The sequence below is a fragment of the Taeniopygia guttata genome, chromosome 4 (genome assembly GCF_048771995.1).
Source record: "Taeniopygia guttata chromosome 4, bTaeGut7.mat, whole genome shotgun sequence".
NCBI lineage: Eukaryota > Metazoa > Chordata > Aves > Passeriformes > Estrildidae > Taeniopygia > Taeniopygia guttata.
The window spans coordinates 12,159,959-12,179,049 of NC_133028.1; the positions used below are offsets into that span (position 1 = coordinate 12,159,959).

A 19,091-nucleotide genomic window follows, 5' to 3' on the forward strand; every position below is an offset into this window, starting at 1 on the left:
ATGTCTACTTAATCATAATAGAAAGTAAATGATGCTGATTTTAGAAAGAATTAAAATGCTGAACTCTAAACCCATCTGCTGACTATTGTCACTTGGCTTTCTGTGAAGGTAAATGTATTTTAATTTCTTAATTTCAAAAGGATGCTATTTAAAAATTATTATCCCCCTGTTGTCCTTTAGACTGCTCTGTTCCTGTGCATTCAAACAGTGGAACACAGATTGAAAATTGATTTAGACTTAATAGTTTATTTATCTGACTCTGCGTAATAAAGATGAAATGTTCTAAACATGAGTCTTCAACAGCCAGTGTATTTTGGAAAGTGATTCCATCATGTGCCAATTATCTGTATCTATCCTAAAAGTTGGAACTGCCTTATAAAAATTTGAACAGTAGGTTTTCATCTTCTGGATTGCTTATGTACATTTGTCCAATGATACAGGAAAAAAATCTTGCCTATCTGGTCCCTGTTTTTCTTCTTAATTAGTCATATTTTTTGCATGTCAATGGCTTGTTATTTGTCTAGACTATTCCTGATCTCTTTCAAGTGTCTTCTCAGACTGGAAGTGCAAGCACAAGCATTCATGCAGGAGTGGTGCTGCTGTGTCATGCAGTTGTGAGCTGGCACTTTGCTTTAGAGAATGGCTGGCTGCTTCTGTGAAAATTTAGCATTGCTGCAGCCCTGCTATAGGGCCAGGCACTTTTTTTTAATGGCTCTTTCTTTTGCTGGCTGATCATGAAATCTGAAAAAGCTTGATATTTTCCTTCTTTCTCTGAATGCTGAAAATTAAATTGAGATAAACTTTGATATTGCTCTCATGTTTCCATTTTTGCTTAACATCCTTTGAACAAACAATCTTTGCTGACTAGTCCTCTATACAAATATTACTGATGTTCACTGCCACGTGATTACAGATCCATTATTTTCCAAACACAGAAAACAAGTACTGTAACATATTTGTGTCTAAAGAGTTTTTCTTACTTGAAAGTGTAACAAGGTAAAACATTGGGTGGCTGGTGGCTGCTGCAGCTGCTGGCAGAGCTCCCACACGTTTTGCCATTAGATAAGTCTGTGGTTGGTTATGGTTGTGTCCAGATAAGATAAGTGACGTTGCACTTAGTCATCTAAAAGTAATCATCTGTGTGCTGAGTGTTTGCAAGAGGTCTTAAAAAGAAGACTAAACAGACTTTTCTGACACCATGGAAAGGGCTCTGAAATATATCAGGCTTGCTGTCCAGTATTAAAGCACTGCAGATCTTCAGTTTTTTCTGGAGCTCCTTGTATGTTCGTAAATGAGTATGAATGGGAAAAAAAGGTATGAACTGTGAGAAACCTGTAGCCTATGTGGTGTGCATTCAATAAATAGTAGTGATAGGCCGTAAACTTGGCAGTCCTGAGAATTCCGTAGGATATACCAGTCTTACAGCACATGGTGCTTTTTCTTGATAAATAGGCTCTCTCTTGGTTATGATTGTCTTTCTAGCTTTTTTTTTTTTTTTTTTTTTTTTTGTTGTTGTTTTTCTCAGTTCTTTGATTCAATTAATTTGTAATGTCAATGGCTCCAAATGTTGATGTTTTGAATATTAAATAGCTTTGATAATGGGATTTTATTACAGCAGTATATGTATGCATGTGGGCAAAATCCTGTTTTATACATAGTATTATGTAAATGTTGATTTCTAGGAGAAAAAAACTTGAGGTCCTCTAAATTTAATCTCAACACCTGCAACATACCCTTTCTGAAGGAAACCTATCCTGTGCACATCTGAACATACTATATTTATACAGGTGTGCTGGATGTTATTACAGCACAAGACAAAAATGTGAGATTTTGTAGTAGAAGGGAGGCAGAGAGTATTTGGGCATTTCAATTAACTTCTGACAATCAGTGTAAGAATTAAAAATGGGACAATGAAAGGAAACATATAACCTTGTTATTTATTGGTGAAGACTTACATATGTCAAAGCAAACATCTAGAAATTTTCTATTCTTAATTCCTTAGAACATATGGGAAGTGCTAGTGAAGATCTTTCTGATGTGTCCAGATGTCAGTAATGCAAAAAAATTAAAAAATAGTGTATGTTTGTAGTGTAGCCATTTGAATATATATGCCCTGGGAGGGGAATTAACAGATAACTCCCAGTTTTCAGATTGTTCACTGAAACGGGCAGCATTTCAGCATTTCCCCTTTCATGTGCAAGGGCAATGTACACAGGTGACTGCCAAGTCTTGATTTACCTGAAGATTTCAGTATTGCTAGTATAGCTTTGCTATGTAGGAGGTGAAAAATTACAGTGTTACTGCCACAGCTGTGATAACCTTAACCTTAAAGGAAAATCTGATTCACACTTTCACCTAAAGTTTAGGGAGATGGTGTAGAAAGAATAGTTCTGGGAAATGCCTATTTCCATATTTTTCCACCGAGTCTTCATTAAGACTAAGTTTGTCTGTGAAGTCACTGCCAGCACCCTAAATTTAAGGCTTCCCTCTGCCACCTCCTCTAGGGGATGAAGTTGGAAGAGGAACAGAACTGAACATCAAAATCACTTAATAGCATAAACAATATGACCATATTTTTACACAAGTGGATTCATAGATAGGATTGCAACTGTGTCAAATTTACATGATAATACAACTTGAATAAAGATTTTTGTCTATGGTCACAGTTGATTTACAGTCATTTAGACCTTCCCGAAAATAGTCGTATTTGCAGGCACCATGGAAAGAAGGAGGTTGTGTTCTGAAGTAATGAAGCATAAACATTTTTTATTGGGATTTTTGTAAGCTTTAAGTGACATGTCTTGGCCTCAAATTTCTGTAAAACCTTGTACCATCTTCACAATTTGCTCTCTGAAACAGTAATGTGAAATGAAATCTTGATTTCTCAGTGAAGGAGAGACATTATATAGGTAAAGAGACAGGATGTTTTCTTTGGAGTGAATAACAAATCACTTTTTAGTTCCCCTAAATGTCAAAATCAGCTTGACTATGACAGCACTCAGCCGTTTAGGGTACACTGCTAGCAATGCTGTGCCCCACAAATTGAATACCCCCATAAGTTGCGTGCACAACTTGCACACTACAGCACTCAAAGTTGTATGTTCAAATAGTCTGGTTCTATCTAACATTATTCCAAATCTAGAAGTTTTTAGGAAGCTTTATTTCCATACACACACACACACACACACACACACACACACACACACACACACACACACACGTGTGTGTGTGTGTGTGTGCATTAATTAATTTCTGAGCTTCAGAATTCTTTGGGACAGTCTAATCTGAACAACTGAAAATGTTAGAGTATTTCTGGAGTTTTATATTTATATTTACTTGCCTGTCTCCCTCTTTTTAAGGTGAACCATGACTGAATGCATCTTTGTTTTTAACATTCTGAGGCATGCTATCCTTAAAATTTTGATGTTGATACATGTTTCTGAATAAATATATTTTCTGCAACTGTTCATGGCTGCCACATTCAACTTTTAGTATCTTCAGACAGCACATTTGTATTTCTGGCGGCCAACTTGCCAGCAACATTTCCAACAAGGCTGGAATGGTTTGAATCAAATTTGCTGGCAGTTACCAGAAGGGAATTTTATTTGTAGTCTTCTCACGGTGGTGAAGCGTTCTCTGTTTGTGGATATTGGAAGATGGTTACACAAAGAGTTCACAGTTTCTGTTCTGTGCTTTTCTTGTCCTTTGTCATGTTTGTCTCTGTCCTGTTTAACCAGAGAGAGAAACAAAAGTTTGTCTCCCACCTCTTGCTGTGTTAATATCTAGCTGTGCTTTTAACTGCCTGTAGTTTGAAGCCATTGCACAGCTCCCTTTCAGAGAGCTGAGAAGGGAAAGAAGCTGCTGTCTGGCTGAAACACCCAGTTTAAATATTTTATCCCAGGTGATGCAGTTGCATCAGCCAGTTCCCAGAGTGACTTAAACTCTGTTCACTACAATGAACATTCACTCAAATACCAGAATTTGAAACAGCGGTTTTAGCTGGCTGATTATCAGAGCACTGCTGTGAGAAAGTTATCAGATCTTCCAAGGGAATTGCAGTTTTGTGAGACAATAAATTTGATGATTCCTGGGGAAAAAAAATTGCAGACTTTTTCTAGGTCTCTTAAGTTTAATTTCTCATTACGTGTATCCAGTCTCTTTATTTCAAAATACATTTCTGATAGTCTTTCTGGAAGTATAATGCCTTCTTTACTGAGAGATTAAGTGATTTGGTAGAGAAAATGCAAGGCATCTGTGACAGAACTGTAGATGGAACCAAAATCCATCAAGCCTTAGCCTGTGTGTTGCCAAAATGATAATAATAAAAATGATCCAGTTAGATTTGAAATGAAACTTGCACATGGAGGTCAAGAACATTGAAGCTGAGCAGGAGTTTTTGATGCAGTAATTGAAAACAGTTTGAGGTCCTAAATTGTTGAGCACAGGTAGGTACCTTTTTGGGAAATCTATCAGTCTTCAAAATTTAAGCATCAGCACTGCCAGTTCTGTAGATATATCCTTACTTTGATCTCAAGAGCTAAGGAACTTGGCTTTAAAAGTGGACCATGATGGGAGCTTTGGAAAAAATGCAGCAAGTTCTTTTGTCTGTCTTCCTGTATTACTGGCTTAGTCTGATACCTTCATTTTGGCTGAGAGTCCTGATTCTAATGAGAAGTTGTGTGAAAATTGAGCCATCCCTTGGTAGGTGAAGAAGTTTTGTAATTCTTTGTCTGTGCTGACTGATGGGCTCGTGCTGCTCTGCACAGAGCTGTGGGATTCTTCTGTGCTGGAGCAGTGAGGTGAGTGTGAGCTGTCTGCCACAGCATGAGGTAGCTTACAGACTTAGTAAAGGTGGTCAACAGCACAGAATAGTTATTGAGATCAGAGACAGTGGAAATCATGCCCCTCTGTTTGCTTCACTGTTCAGCTGGTAACTAATATCACATCCAGAAGCACCTTTTCTTCTCCTTACACTTGCCTGACCTTTCAAGTCTATCGTATTGATTTGCAAAATAATAAATATTCAAGGTGCAATTAAGTTCCCCAGGTTTTCTGTCATTGAGGTTCTTCCTCTTTCTTCAGTCATCAAATTGGGAATCTGAATCTCTCCCCCTAAACCTTTCAGTTTCCTTGTACATTTTCTATATTTTTCTCTGAATTTTTAATTTTTCTAGTTTCAGGTTTTAGTTATTCTATCTCTTTACGATAAAATAAAAATAATAATAGTGATGGGTTTAAAAAAATACCCAAAGGAAGTTTCCTGAAAAAAATCAGGTGAGTAGCTAAACAAAGCTGGTCCAGTATAATCCAAAAGCCCAAGTTTGACAGGTTGATTATATTTGTGGGATCAGGGATAGTCAATAAAGATATTAGAATCTGTCTCTGTATTTGCCATTTATCTAGCACTAACTAACTGCTGTAACTTGCCCTTTTTTTCCTCCTTCTGGTTTTGCTCTTTAATGTTCTGCTTTAATGGGAATGGGAATAGTTCTGCTCCTCAGTGGGAGCACAGGGATCTCCCTGCTCATACCCAGGGCACAGTGAGAAGGTCCAGAGGCTGATGCACAGTGCCAGACAGCAGGCTGCAGGTCAGGTCTCCTGTCTGTGATGGAAAGAGAGGAATTGGCCCAGAGATCAGGGGAACAGCTCTGCCCAGAGCTGCCTCTCGGGAGTTGCAGTGAACCCAGCACCCTAAAGCACTGTGGTTGTGTAACAGAGCTGAGTTGCGAAGGTTGTGGAGGGAGGGTGCTGTTTTACCAATTTTAGTTGCATTTGAACTTTGCCTTTCTGTGCCAGTGTCTCTTTTATTTTATGTATGTCACAGGACTCCTCTTTGTAGCATTTTGTCTTTTAATAGGGCTCATGGAGCGATTTTAATGATTAATGATTTGGTAAATCCTTGAAAAAGTGCTATAAGTGAAATTGGGTAAATACTAATAATGTACATTCATTGAAGCCAGTGAATATTTTTTGTTTGCTTAAAATAAAGTCCTGGAATCAAGCTCATAGCTTTCTGAGAAGGGATTCAGGTTAAGTTTTCAGTAACTCCTAGTGTATGAAAGTGTTGTGTCGTGCAGAAGGGAGGTGCAGGATCCCTTCCCTTCCTTGTGCCGTGCCCTCTTTGGCTCAGACATTCATTTTTACTTGTGGTAAATCCTTTTTAAGTAAGTGCTAGGTTTTTTGGGGTGGTTTTGGCAGTCTGTTTATGTCCTTTCACTAAAATGAAGCCATTAATGTACTGGATGCTATCCAGTGGCATGGAGTAGTACCAATCAGAAATAAAAATTCAAAAATTCAGTGTCACATGGTTGTTACTAGCAGGTACATTTACACATTTGTGGGTGTGGTGCGCATAGCATCTAAATGATTTTGATACGCTTACATGTTCCTTTTTTTTTTTTTTAGTTGTTGTCCAGTGACTTAGATGCATATTTTAGTTGTGTATGTTTTAACAGATGCACATGTCACAGGCAACCAATTCACTGAAGAGAAAATTAATACATTGGTGAAATTAATTTAGGAACTTGCCTAATTAGTTCTATGAACTGTTGTATAAAGGCCTGGAAGGCAGTGATTCGTGGTGGGAAGTTAAAACCTGGGTACTGATTCCTGAGGGCATTGGGAATTTCAGAAAGATGAGGAGTGACAGAATCACAGATCACCTTTGCTGAGATGCCATTGAACAAAATATGGAAGCAACTACTAATATGGACTGAAGAGTTGACTGCTTTACAGTCCTGTGCTCATCTGTGGGATGTCACCTGCTGTGGAAATCTGAGGGAGTGGCATAAAAGCCTAACTCATTCTCCACTGTAATCTCTACCAAGGAGAGCTCTGTTCCACATGGCTCTGCAAGATTGTTACTTTGAGGTCTTCTGGCAAAAAAAGCAATGTAAAAATCCTCATAGTTTCTTGGTGATTGCTTTCTATATAGTGTGGCCCTATAAGGTATATTATTAAAGCAAGAGTGGCTCAAGACTTTAGGCTGTGAATCTGAAAAAAATGAATGTGGGCTGTTAGTTAACAATAAACATGTTTCTGGTTTTATCCATCAAAAAATCAAGTGACATTTATAAAGTGTTCCACTGTAAGGAAACTGTGTTTCCCTAAACAGGCTATGATTTAAAGTAACCCTCAAAGGTTCTACTGTTACAGAAATAGATCTGTCTTTGTAGGTAGCTACAAAGGGGTATCAGAAAGGTGATCAGTCTACAATATACTTAGAAAACTGTATTGATAATTTGCAATTAAATTTATTGGCAGGATGAGTACTATTTTATAATCTTGTAGAGGTTCTTCTGCTTTTATCCATTCAGTCACGTTTTATTACATTCTTTATTGCACAGAACTGAGAATTGAAGCTGTCAATGTAGGTCATCTGAACATTGTGAGAAATGTGCCTTGGGCATCAGCAGCTATGAATGTTGTCTTTCCCATACTATCACTGTTTTCAGTGGTATCAGGTTTTTTTAACTGATATCAGTGATTATCAGTTTTTTTAAACTATAACATAGGTGAACTGCAAGTTACTTCTGAAGTTAACATTGTACCTGTGTCCACTGCATTTTTTACTGTCAGATGCTATGGTAATAAAATTTATTTTAAACGTCTTGAATGCACAGAATTGTGCTATGTTTAGGATGCACTTACATCTCATGTTCACAAACACAGTGAGGGTTATGGGTAACTTGCAGTAGGCTCTGCAGAATTAAAGGATAAAATTTGAAATAAAAGCAAGTTGAAGTAGAATGGTGCACTATTTATGTGGAGGTGCAGTGTTGAGTTGAAGAACCTTTATTATTTCACTCCAGTAACTGAGTTACAGTTTGGTGTTTCATCTGAGATGATTCATTGGCAATTTCACTTTCCAAAAATTGTGCTGCAGCTGAGTAATGTTGTTGAAGTCTGAAATAAGGCTGGAATGCAGAATTTTGGTTGATATAATTTAGTAATTTTTTTTGTGTTATAGTGTTACCCATATTTTTTACTTGATTTTATGGGTTTACTTACTTTTCCTGTTTACTGTTTGTTACTCAAAGACTCACTCTCTAAAGATACAATCTTCCCCATAGTTTTGTGTATTTTGTACAGGATCATGTTTAAATACTTGCATTTCTTTAAATTGACTTACTTTTCAATAGAAAGTATTTGGGTCCTTTTATCCTTACCCATATGTAATTGGAATTCTTTGGTGCTACATTTTCACATTTCTGCAGTAACTGATTTTCTTTTCCTATTACGTTTTATTGATATTTAACACCTAGAATAATCATACAGCAATTAATTACATTGTTTGAGATCTTGTTCGATAAAACCAGGGAATAGATTGAGGTAATTATAAAAAAAGCATCCTTTAAATCTGCTAAGCAAATAGAAGATAAATTGGAAGTTAAGGCATTGTTCAGCTGATTGATTTTCTAGTATGTTAAGAATTTAATAGATTTCCAAAAACATCTGTAAGAGAAACTGTGTCAAATATTTTAGTCTTTTGCAGACCAAAACCCCAAACTATTGTGCAGTTGATTCAGATTCAATCAAGTTTATTTATTTTGTTGTTCTTCTTCAGTGAAAATTGTCCCTATACCTACCAAGTAAAGTCAGAAACTTGGTATGTTCCAGAGACTGCTGAAAACGTGACCTGTACTTTAGAATACATTACTCTTTCGTATCTTTTTTCTTGATTTGAAAAATACATTCAAATTATTCCAAGGTTTGCAAGAAGTGTGTAGAACTCAGAGTGCAGGAAGTAGCTATTTTTAGTCATGGAGTGATTGTGGAACAGCATCCTGGTGGCATCATAAATTTGCCTCTCAGCAGACATATGGGGAGTTAATAAATAGGTTGTTGGTTGAAGCATCTGCGTCAGTAAAATTTTGTTAGAGTGGAGTGTTTTTTCCTTCATTTTTTCTCACTGTGTTTACAAGTTGTTTGGTGTTTTTTGGGTTTTTTTTGTCCTGACCTTTATCCAAATATCAAATGTGGGTAGTTAGCTAGGAGGGAATCTGGGCACTCACTGGTTCTGTGCCTTTCATTTGGGAATCAGGATGCAGTCTCTGCTTCAGCCCTTGTGTGTGTCTGGCTATGTGCCTCTCTGAGTATACAGAAGATAGGTTTTGTGTTGCCATAGTTCCTATTTTTGAAATAGGTAGGCTGGAAGATGGATCTGATGTATCTAGGGAAGAGTAAAAATGGAAATTTTTTTTATGCCCATGAATACAGCTTTGATGGGTGCTTGTTTCTTGGTGTGGGTTTTTTTGTTTTGTGGGTTGTTTTTTTTTTTTTTTGTTTGCTTTGGGTTTTGTTTGGTTTTTGGCTGTCAGTTTGGGTTTTTGGTTATTTCTTTTGCTTTGTTTTGTGGTTTTAGAGAATTCATTATGTTTACTTAGGCTGGGATGTGGTGCTTTTGCTCACCTCCCCATTCTCCTTCCCTCAATGCCTATAAGACAAGAGGGTGATTTTCTTCAGGTTCTGGGTCTAAGCTTTTATTTTACTTGAAAAGTACAATTTTCAAATGTTGAGAGTTGAAGGAAAAAAACTGAGAGCAATGCCTTGAGAGTTTTTTGTTTTTAATTCTGAAGAGTACTTCAAAGAATAATGCTGAACTCTCTAGTTTTAAGGCTAATTTGAGTATTACATGTAATTTGAGCATCATAGAAACTCCATAGATTAATAGCATAAAATTCCATTATTAAGAAGAGTAATTCCTCACATTTCTTCTACTCACCAAAGAGTGCCTTTTTTTATAATTTACTATAAGAATATTGCTGATTTGTTTTTCTTGTATCAACTACTACGTGTAAAATCACAATAGCAACAGTGTTTATTTGTTTTGTAAGGTAGATCTGATACTAATAATTTAATAAAAATAAAATGTTTTTAATTTCCTGTTTTTTTCACAGATAATATATTAAAATGCTTCATATAAAGGAACAAATAAAATTTTATTGAATAGGATAACTTGATAAATCATATTTCAAAGGAAGGATATCTGATAATACAGAGCAAAACAACTATTTATTTTAAATTAATTCAGCAAATAATTGGTAAGGTTAATGGGTTTTTTCAATTGCTTTTTTCAAATGAAAGAACTCAATGGGAATATCATCAAACAGACAGGCTTGGTGTCCTGAGTTGTGTTCATTTTTCATCTGATTTCACTTGACATCCTAAGCAAGATATTTAACTCACCACCTGTTTACTAGTGCTTGAAAAGGAGTATAAAATGGGGGTGTTTAATTTTTCTCTACACACCTGAGGTATTAGCCACTAACCCTTTAGAAAGTGTGTGCTAAGGAATGCATGGGATTTTCGTTCTAATGCAATTTTAGAATAACTCCCCATCAGTAGTAGGTTGGAAAGAGCAGCTTATTGTTTGATGGCAATTTGATAAGAATTTTCTTGGAAATAGAATACTCCAGTAATGTAATTCAGTTTTAAAGTAGGAACCTTCCTACTTTGTCAAAAATTTAATGATGAAATTATGTGAATATTAAAAAATGTGCAGAGAACATGGGTTTGGAAAGTAGTTCAGCATTGATAGCACTTGTTCCACAAATTGTTCTTGTGGAGCACTGGGTTATTCTTAGAGGAGAGCAGAGAGGAAAAAAAAATCATAGCATAAACTTCTATACTGACTATTCATGAAGCAAAGTAATCATGGGATTTCCTAATTATCGGAATTAGGGTTCTTTGTCTGCTATTGATGTTCTTCTTGAATATTACATAAAGCTAATTTAAATAATTTTTAAATAAAAAAGTTTTAAAATTAACTTTTTAAGCTTAGAGCATACAGGGAAATGAAAAATAAGTTAAATACTTATTTTTCTTGTTTCCATTGCAGCTTTTCAAACATTATCAACCCTGAACATAAGCAGGTTATAGATAGGATATTTTAAGAAGCATTTTAAAATGTTTTTCCAGTTTTGTGATACCTTTTTAATAGATGCTGATAATGTGAAACTCAATGATAATTACAAATAATACAATTATGCATTATAACTGATACATTGGGGAGAGAAATACTTTCTTCTTACTGCAGAAAATAAACGATTCCCACTGAAACACTGCCTCAATTAATTTACGGTTTTCTCTGTGCCTCTTGGGAATTCTGAGCATGGTTCTAGTCAGGTCTTAAATAAGATACAATTTCTGTTTATATGCTATATTCATCAAAGCTGTTAATACTTTTATTTTTGTGAACATCAGAATACAGTGGATAGAGTTTAGAGATGGTGAAATATTATGTAACTTCTTATCTGTTTCTTTCAAACTCTGGTACACTATGCAGTATAGTATAATTCAGGGAAGTCCAGTGTGCTTTGAAAATGCACACTGATGCATTAAGTCTGATATTTGATTCTGCTCAATGCTGTAGCCTAATTCTGTTCCTACCACTTTGCTTCTTCCAGGCCATAAGACTGCTCCCACGATGGCAGAGATTTGTATGAAAGGCTTTGTTGACCACTGCAGGACTTAAATGCTAAAAGCAGAAAGCACTAGCTGGTAGCTCAGTGTGGAGCAAACATTTTATTTTAAACTTCAAAAACAATTATGTCAAAGAAAAGCCGTGCCAAGGGAGAGAAGTCCGACATGGAGACTGAAGCCCTGCAAGCTGCTAATGAGGAGCTGCGAACTAAACTGACCAACATCCAGATAGAATTCCAGCAAGAAAAAACCAAGGTATTTGTCTCTATTTTGTGATCATTCTTTTAACAGTAGCACTGTTAGAAACAAGCAGAGTTTGATACTAAAATGTGTTAGTTGTAAAAGAAAAAACATGACAGAGAAGCGAAATCAGAACAACTGATAAACTAAAATTGGTGCAAATTCTTTTAAATAGTGTGCAAAAGGGACTAAATATCCCCAAACATCCAGTCACTGAAATTTGCAATCACACCAATACAAATGGCATTAGCTTACTGACAAGGGAGTTTTGCTTTTGATCTTACTGAAAATTGTATGTTGTAAAAAGAATTGTCTTCGAAATCAAACATCAGCACCTTATCCAAAGCATGTCACTTTAAATGCCTATGAAGAATATCAATTAACTGGATACTGTCCATGTAGGAGTCCTGATTTGATTTGCTGAGGTTTTGTGTGGCATTGTTCAGAGCTATTCAATGACGCATCTGATTGCTGATGAAACAGATCCATCATTATTTGTCTATCTAGGATATGTTCAGCTGGTATTTGGGTAATCAAGAGGACACATAGGATAAACTATTATTTCATCAGATACATTTGTATTTATGAAGATTAGCTGTTACTTTTATGTATTTCTGTAGGTCATTTAAGATATGGACAAACCAGTAAGGTTATTTCTATTCTGTTATTTATTGAAATCAGTTAGTGCATTTGACTTTGAACAAGGCAGTTCTGGAGATTAATCCATGTGCATGGTGGATTTGACTGGGGATACAGTAGTGGCAAGAGTCTCAAGAACTTACCAAGTGGAGAAAGAATGCACTGAAAATGTGTTCTCTTTATATAAAGGATCTTTGTTCTAGCCTTTTTTCTTTTTATCAGTGTAAAATGTGGAACACCTGGAAAACAATGTTTCTGTACATTCTAGTTTCATTAACATCCTTGTGTGATACTCAGCCTTGAAAAGTCTTTTTTACATTTTAATTTACAAAGTAAACTCAAAAACCATCAGAACTTCGTTCTTACACAGGAAAAAGAAACCGTAAAGTCTTAATTAATGTTTGACTGATGCAAACATTCAGAAAATATCAGCCAACTAAATTAGTGTTGTCTTAGAAATTTTTCTTCTTCTCAGACTAAAGCAAAAAGGAAAATCTCTTAGGGGTCAAGGGTATTGATAAATAAACAGATAAGTTAAGGATTTTGTTATTTGCTTCCTCATTCAACTTCTCTTGTTGATTGATATAATGACAACAAATTTTAAAACAAATTGCACAAAATACTTAAGCTTTTTAAAACCACACACCATGAAATTTAGTGATGGCTAATACCTTTTATAATTTACAGGTCAGTAAGTTGCATTATTTCACTGTCATTTTTAGTGTCTCAGTGTTTCTGTTTGGATACTTAAGAGCTGATGGTAGATTACATTTATACTAGTAAATTTTTCTTTTTAGTTATTTTATTTCCTATTTTGTTCTATATAACTTTATATGTAGAAATATGGATGTGAATTTTATTGTGATTTTTAAAATTGCATTAAAATAAGGACATAAAGTCATCTTTTATCTTGGACAAAAGAATGAATTCATTTTGAGTCATTAAATAACTCTGATTAAAAAAAATACATTAACACTAAAAAGAGTTTAGCCCTGATACACTTCCAGTCTTTACCTGTAAGAGCATCAAATTTAACTCTTGATTCAGCTAAGAGTGAGGTATAAGTACAAGACCATGACAGCTGCAGGAATATCTTCAATAACTATCTTCTTACACTGTATTCAATATAGGAAGATTCACTTCAGCTTGGTTTCTTGTTCACCTTTCTTCACCTTAAAAATTTTAAATTTTCTTCAACTTAAAAATTTAGTATTTTCTAGTGTATTGAGGTTGTTACTGGAGACAGGATGTGTATTGTGCACACATGTGTGCAGAGAAATGGGTGAGCTGACAAATGAAATCTGTGAAAGAGGAAGGAGGAAATTACAGCCTGAGTGCTCTAAAACCCTACCAAGTGTACCTTGCAGTCTGAAGTAAATTCTGCAGTGTGTTGGAGTGCATTTCTGTGAGGATGCAGCTGGGGGAGGAGATCTTCAACCTCTTCCCCTCATTTTGCTGTGGTGCTTGCTGTAAATCATTTAACTGGAACTGAACGTGTAGTTTATTTCCCAGCCTACTCTCAGCCTGTGCAGCAGTTACAGGAAGCCTTGACTGACAAGATGAGTAAATCAAAGCCATAGAGATTTTTCCTGTTTAGACTGTAGTTCAGAAATAGTAACAAAACCAAGAAAAATTATTTCTTGGTATCAGAAAAGTAAAAACACTGCACCTAGAGAATTCTAAATAAATTAAATATATTTACTGGTGTAAATATGGTAAATATATTACTGGTGTAATATATTTACAGTAAATATATTACTGGTGTAAATACAGACAGCTCTGTTTAGTAGCTTCACCAAGTTCAGTTATTGCCTTTAAATACCCATATTCTACTTGTGACTGTACATTTATAGGCTTGAGATCACAACATCTAGGAGTTAGGATAAATGAGATGCTTCATCTCAGTTGCCACTGCAAACCTCACTGCTGGGAAGAGGAGTGATAGAGCAGCTTGGTGAAACCGGCCCAGCTCCCAGTCTCTCCTCATAAGAGAAGCTTCAGACCCCTTCTTATCATTGTGGCCCCCCAACTGAACCCCCTCCAGCAACTCCTTGTCTTTCTTGAACTTTGGAGCCCAGAACTGAACACAATCCTCCAGATGCACCTCACCAGGGCCAAGGTGATTGATTGATAACCAGGTTTGAATAGGACTGGACCCAGTACTGATCCCTGGTGCTCCCCAGCCTCCAGCTGGATTCTACTCCACTGACTATAACACTGAGCTCTGCCATTCAGCCAGTTCTTGATCTACCTTGACCCCTGTTCATTCCTCTAAGCCCTATTTCCAGATCTTACCTACAAGGATGTTATGGAAGACAGTGTCAAAAGCCTTGCTGAAGTCAAGGTAAACAACGTTCACTGCCCCCCCTCATTGACCCATCTAGCCATGCCATTGTAGAAGACAGGCTGGTCAAGTGTGATTTCTTCCCCTTGGTGAATCCATGCTGACTGCTCCTGATTACCTTATCTTCTTTTACATTCAAGTTTGCAGTTCCTGGCAAAAAGCAGTGTGGAGAGCATCCCTCCTTTGATTGACTATTGTGCCACAAATTAAACCCCCCCACCCCAGTTAAATCCAAGAGAAAAAATGAGGTAGTCTTTAGTAATTCCTTATCGTAGCATTTTTACTGGCGCAGTGGTTTGGTAGCACTTGGAAACACATATGATTTAATAGGTTATTACCTTTTAGAAATGCATAGTTTTGAAGTTATTCCATTGACTCTGATCATAAGGCCAAACTATTATTTTTCTGTCATAAGTGTGCAAAACAACTTGCCGTAGAAAACAACACCAGATGGAAATATACAAGGAAAATAAAATTATATTGTTTTAAAGAAAATTCTGCTTTCAGGCCCCTTTTAGCCATAAGAAAGGAAAAAACCAAAGATGCTTATCATTGTTTTTTGAAGAAGCTAAGTTCTGCTGTGACAACAACATTGTATCAAATGTGCACCAATTATTAATTTTTTTATTGAGACAATAACTGGTTTATTGGTGCCCTGATACCATGCTTGACTTTGTTTTCCTATTGACTGAATTTCTTGGATAGAATAGCTTTCTTCATAATAATAAAAAAAAAATACAAAAAAAGGTGAGACTTGGATATATGGGAAAATGGCACACTACTGTTTTAATTTCATTCTTGCTCTGGAAGCCAGACGAGTACAGAACTGCACAGTGTGCAGGAGAGAGGGACTGAGGAGTGAGGGAAGGACAGATTATGGCTTTCAGAGAAGATCTAAAAGACAGATCTAACTTTCCATCTTCTCTGATCAAAAGCAGTAGACTTTTTAAAGACCTTGAGAACTGGGATGCAACTTTTCTTTTTCTGGATCATGAGGTGTAATAACCATTTAATATGTCTGTTAAATGCTTATTACTGTGTTTTTTGAAAAAAAAATTTTGTGTATTTTGAAGGATTTCCAGGGTTTTTTGAAGGATTCAAATTCTTCTTGTTTAAATTCCTCTTACTGAAGCTTTTAGGTAAAATTAATAGTGATATATGATAGTATTCAGTTACTCTGAGTAGTTAATATGAGTTCTCACAGACAGCAACATGCATATAGGTTTTGCCTTGCTTTCCCGTAATTAAGTAAAAGATGAAAAATATTGAGTAAGTATGCTGGTTTGGTGACTCAGTGCTCCTCCAAAATGTCAAAATCCATTTCACATTTATTAAAAATTCTTTTAGGAAGTTAAACTCATGAATGTGTTGTATTGAAAACTGCCTTTCAGTTGTATGCTTTAGGTGCAATATGACTAATTTAAAGGAGGGATATTATCTGTGTTTGTATGTGCCATTATGCAGTTTGTTTCCCCGTGTTGTCATTAGTAGGTTTCATTGCTCCGTTTAATTTCAATTTTCTTGGCTCATCAGTAAAGCAATAAGTAAATAATGAGTGCCGTTTCATTTTCAAATTTGTCTATAAAACAGTCTGTTTACTTCTGATGGTAGATAGGCAGGTGAGTGACTTAGTTTTGTTACAGCATCATGGAATGGTTTGGCTTGGATGGGACCTTTAGAGATCATCTATTCCAACCTCCCTGCCATGGACTCTTCTATGGAATAGGGTACCCTCATGCAAGCACTGAAAATAATTGCTATCCACTGTAGGCTTGGAGCTAAATATCATCCCACCAAAAGAAATAATGCATGGATATATCCTGCAGATAATTTCCAATAATCAGATTTACCATCTGGAGAAAAAATCCAACCTATATCTCTCTTAATAACGATACGTTCTCAGAATCATCCTGGAACAGAGTGACAGTATCTATAAAATCTGCATGTGACAGTGTCTGATTCAGAGCTATTACCTTTTGAACAGCTCTAATTATAGTGCTCTCCCAGGTGGGGTTTAGTCAGCAGTGCATCTAGGTTACTTTCATAAAAATGTAGATATCTTTCCTTCCTTTCTTGCTCCAATCTGTTCCTTTCTTTAAATCAAAGGTAAGTTTGAGTTGGTTAATTTTCAAAGCTGATGTTCAAAATAAGAGGATTGTAACATCTGCACAGGAAAAGTCAGCTGTCCCAGCTGTCTGAAGACTTCACGTCAAGTTGTGATGGGTTGATCCTGACTGGACACTTACCTGATCAAGTTGCAATTCTGTCTTAATTTAGTGTAAATTAAATGCATCACATGACTACAGATCACAGTTTTGTGACACAGATCGAAGCAGATGTGGCAGTGACTAACATTTGCTGCTTGGTAGCCTCCTTTTAACATGAAGCTCTACTTGCTATGTATGTTTGCATTGTCACTGAAGGTTAAAACACAAATTTTGAAATCTCTGCCTCTGATAGAGGTTTTGGCAGTCTCAGTAATGGGGATAGTTGAAAGATGTTACTGAAACTATGAATGATGGAATACATTTTAGTCTTTCTGGTATACTGCAATAAAGTGAGCCTTTCTCTTTTTCCCCCCTTTATTCTAAATTAACATCTAATCCCACATGGAAGAAAGCATTGCTTTCCATGCAGCCTGCTGAGCATCATTTTATAATGAGATTTTATCACAGTGGATATTACTATAACAGTCTATAACATTTTTCCACTATTCCCTCCGTTCGACTCACTGGCCTATATTTTCTGAAATGTCTGGGGACATGAATAATCTCAGTTTTGGGGTAAGATTTGAGGTCCATTGAGTAGACTTGATTTTTCAAAAGGCCAATTCTTTTGACTTATATAATAAGGACTTTCCCATTAAAATACCTGAGAAATTAGGAAATACAAAATAAAATAATTTCTAGCATAAAGTCTCTTCCCTGTTTGATTAATTTTCCATTTGCTTGTAGAGGACAGTAGAGGAGTTATGGGTGAGAATAGTCTGGTGTGGTTGTTACAGGAAATAAGGAGATAACTAGATTGTATGTTGCTCAGTTTTATTTTATTTCCTAGTTCTGTGAGAACTCATTACGAGTTGCACATCCCTATAGCAGATTCTTAACATGCACATGGCCTTTTTCCAGCCTTGCTTCTCCACTTTTTTACTGGAGAGAGGTGCACAGTCTGTGCTTTTGAATACTCAGGTTTTTAAGAACAGTTTAGAGGCAGTTTCCTTGGTGCCTTTAAAAAGTGGAGTGGTGCTTGTTAATCAATATTTTATATTTTGTTCCAGGTGGGTAAACTGAGGGAAAAAATCCAAGAGGTTAAGCAAGAAAGGGAGCAGGAGCAGCATAAGCACACTGCCTATGTTTCTGAACTGAAAGCCAAGCTCCACGAGGAGAAAATGAAGGAACTTCAGAGTGTCAGAGAGCTACTGATCCGGCAGCATGAGCAGGAGGTGGCAAGGATGGTGAAGATCAAAGATGGTGAAATTCAGCGTTTGCAGTCAACAGTCAATGTCCTGCGGGACGGGGCGGCTGACAAGGTGAAGACGGCGCTGCTGAGTGAGGCCAAGGAGGAGGCTCGCAAGGCGTTTGATGGGGAACGAATGAAGCTGCAACAAGAGATCTTGGAGCTGAAATCTGGCAAAAAGCAGCTTGAGGAAGCTCTGAACAACATTATGCAGGCAGATAAAATGAAGGCTGCGGACCTGCGCACGGCTTATCAGTCCCACCAGGATGAGATCAATAGAATAAAGCGGGAGTGCGAGAGGGAGATCCGCAGGCTGGTAAGTTCGCTAAGTAATGCTGCTTATTTCAGTTTATAGCAGGTATTGATACATTGCTGTATGTGCCCATAAATATCAAAGCAACCTTTGGCAGTGATACCTTCCATCAGTGCTGATTGCTACAACAGGCCACTGTTTCCACTGCTTTCTCCTTACAGCAAAGGTGAACCTTGGCTCCACAGCCTATCCAACACAGTCCAAGTCCCAGCAAATAGAATACAAGTCAACTAAGACTTTCCAGAATGAATTTTCTCAACAGATCAAAGAAATAGACTTTCCCCTTCCTAGCTGCACAACTATAGTCCTGGTGACCAAAACAAGTCAGGGATTGTTCATTGCACAATGCAAGAATGCCTTGTGAGATGGCAACATTAAATTCGCATAGACTTTTTATATTTAAATTGGAAGAACCAGTTGTGCTAAAACAAGACAGTCTCTTTGCTTCTTCTGCATCTTTATCCAGGTCATTCAATTTGAAGCACTGTTGCCCTTTCAGAATTTCTGTGTTTTTTCTATAGCAGCAGAAAAGTTAGGGCCTAGGACGGCAGGCTTTTTTCATGCTTCATGGACCCCAGATCTTCAGCACAGATGGCAGACTATGCTGGTTATTTAAAAACAAGATCCAGGTGGTATTTCCTGACAGTGGGTGCCCCAAATTATTCAACTTTGTAA

General features: G+C 36.6%; 1 protein-coding gene across 2 annotated transcripts in view; it reads left to right on the forward strand.

Annotated features, from left to right (window-relative positions):
* Window positions 1-1,160: 1,160 nt before the first annotated feature.
* JAKMIP1 (janus kinase and microtubule interacting protein 1) overlaps window positions 1,161-19,091 on the forward strand; it is an 87,559-nt gene continuing 69,628 nt past the window's right edge. The window contains exons 1-3 of one of the 2 annotated variants that reach the window (XM_030270717.4): window positions 1,161-1,314; window positions 11,409-11,679; window positions 17,925-18,419. In XM_030270717.4, the coding sequence (XP_030126577.2) occupies window positions 11,551-11,679; window positions 17,925-18,419 (624 nt within the window). In that variant the 5' untranslated portion in view covers window positions 1,161-1,314; window positions 11,409-11,550. The remainder of the gene's footprint in view (window positions 1,315-11,408; window positions 11,680-17,924; window positions 18,420-19,091) is intronic. The other variant, XM_072927991.1, reaches the window with a different exon arrangement.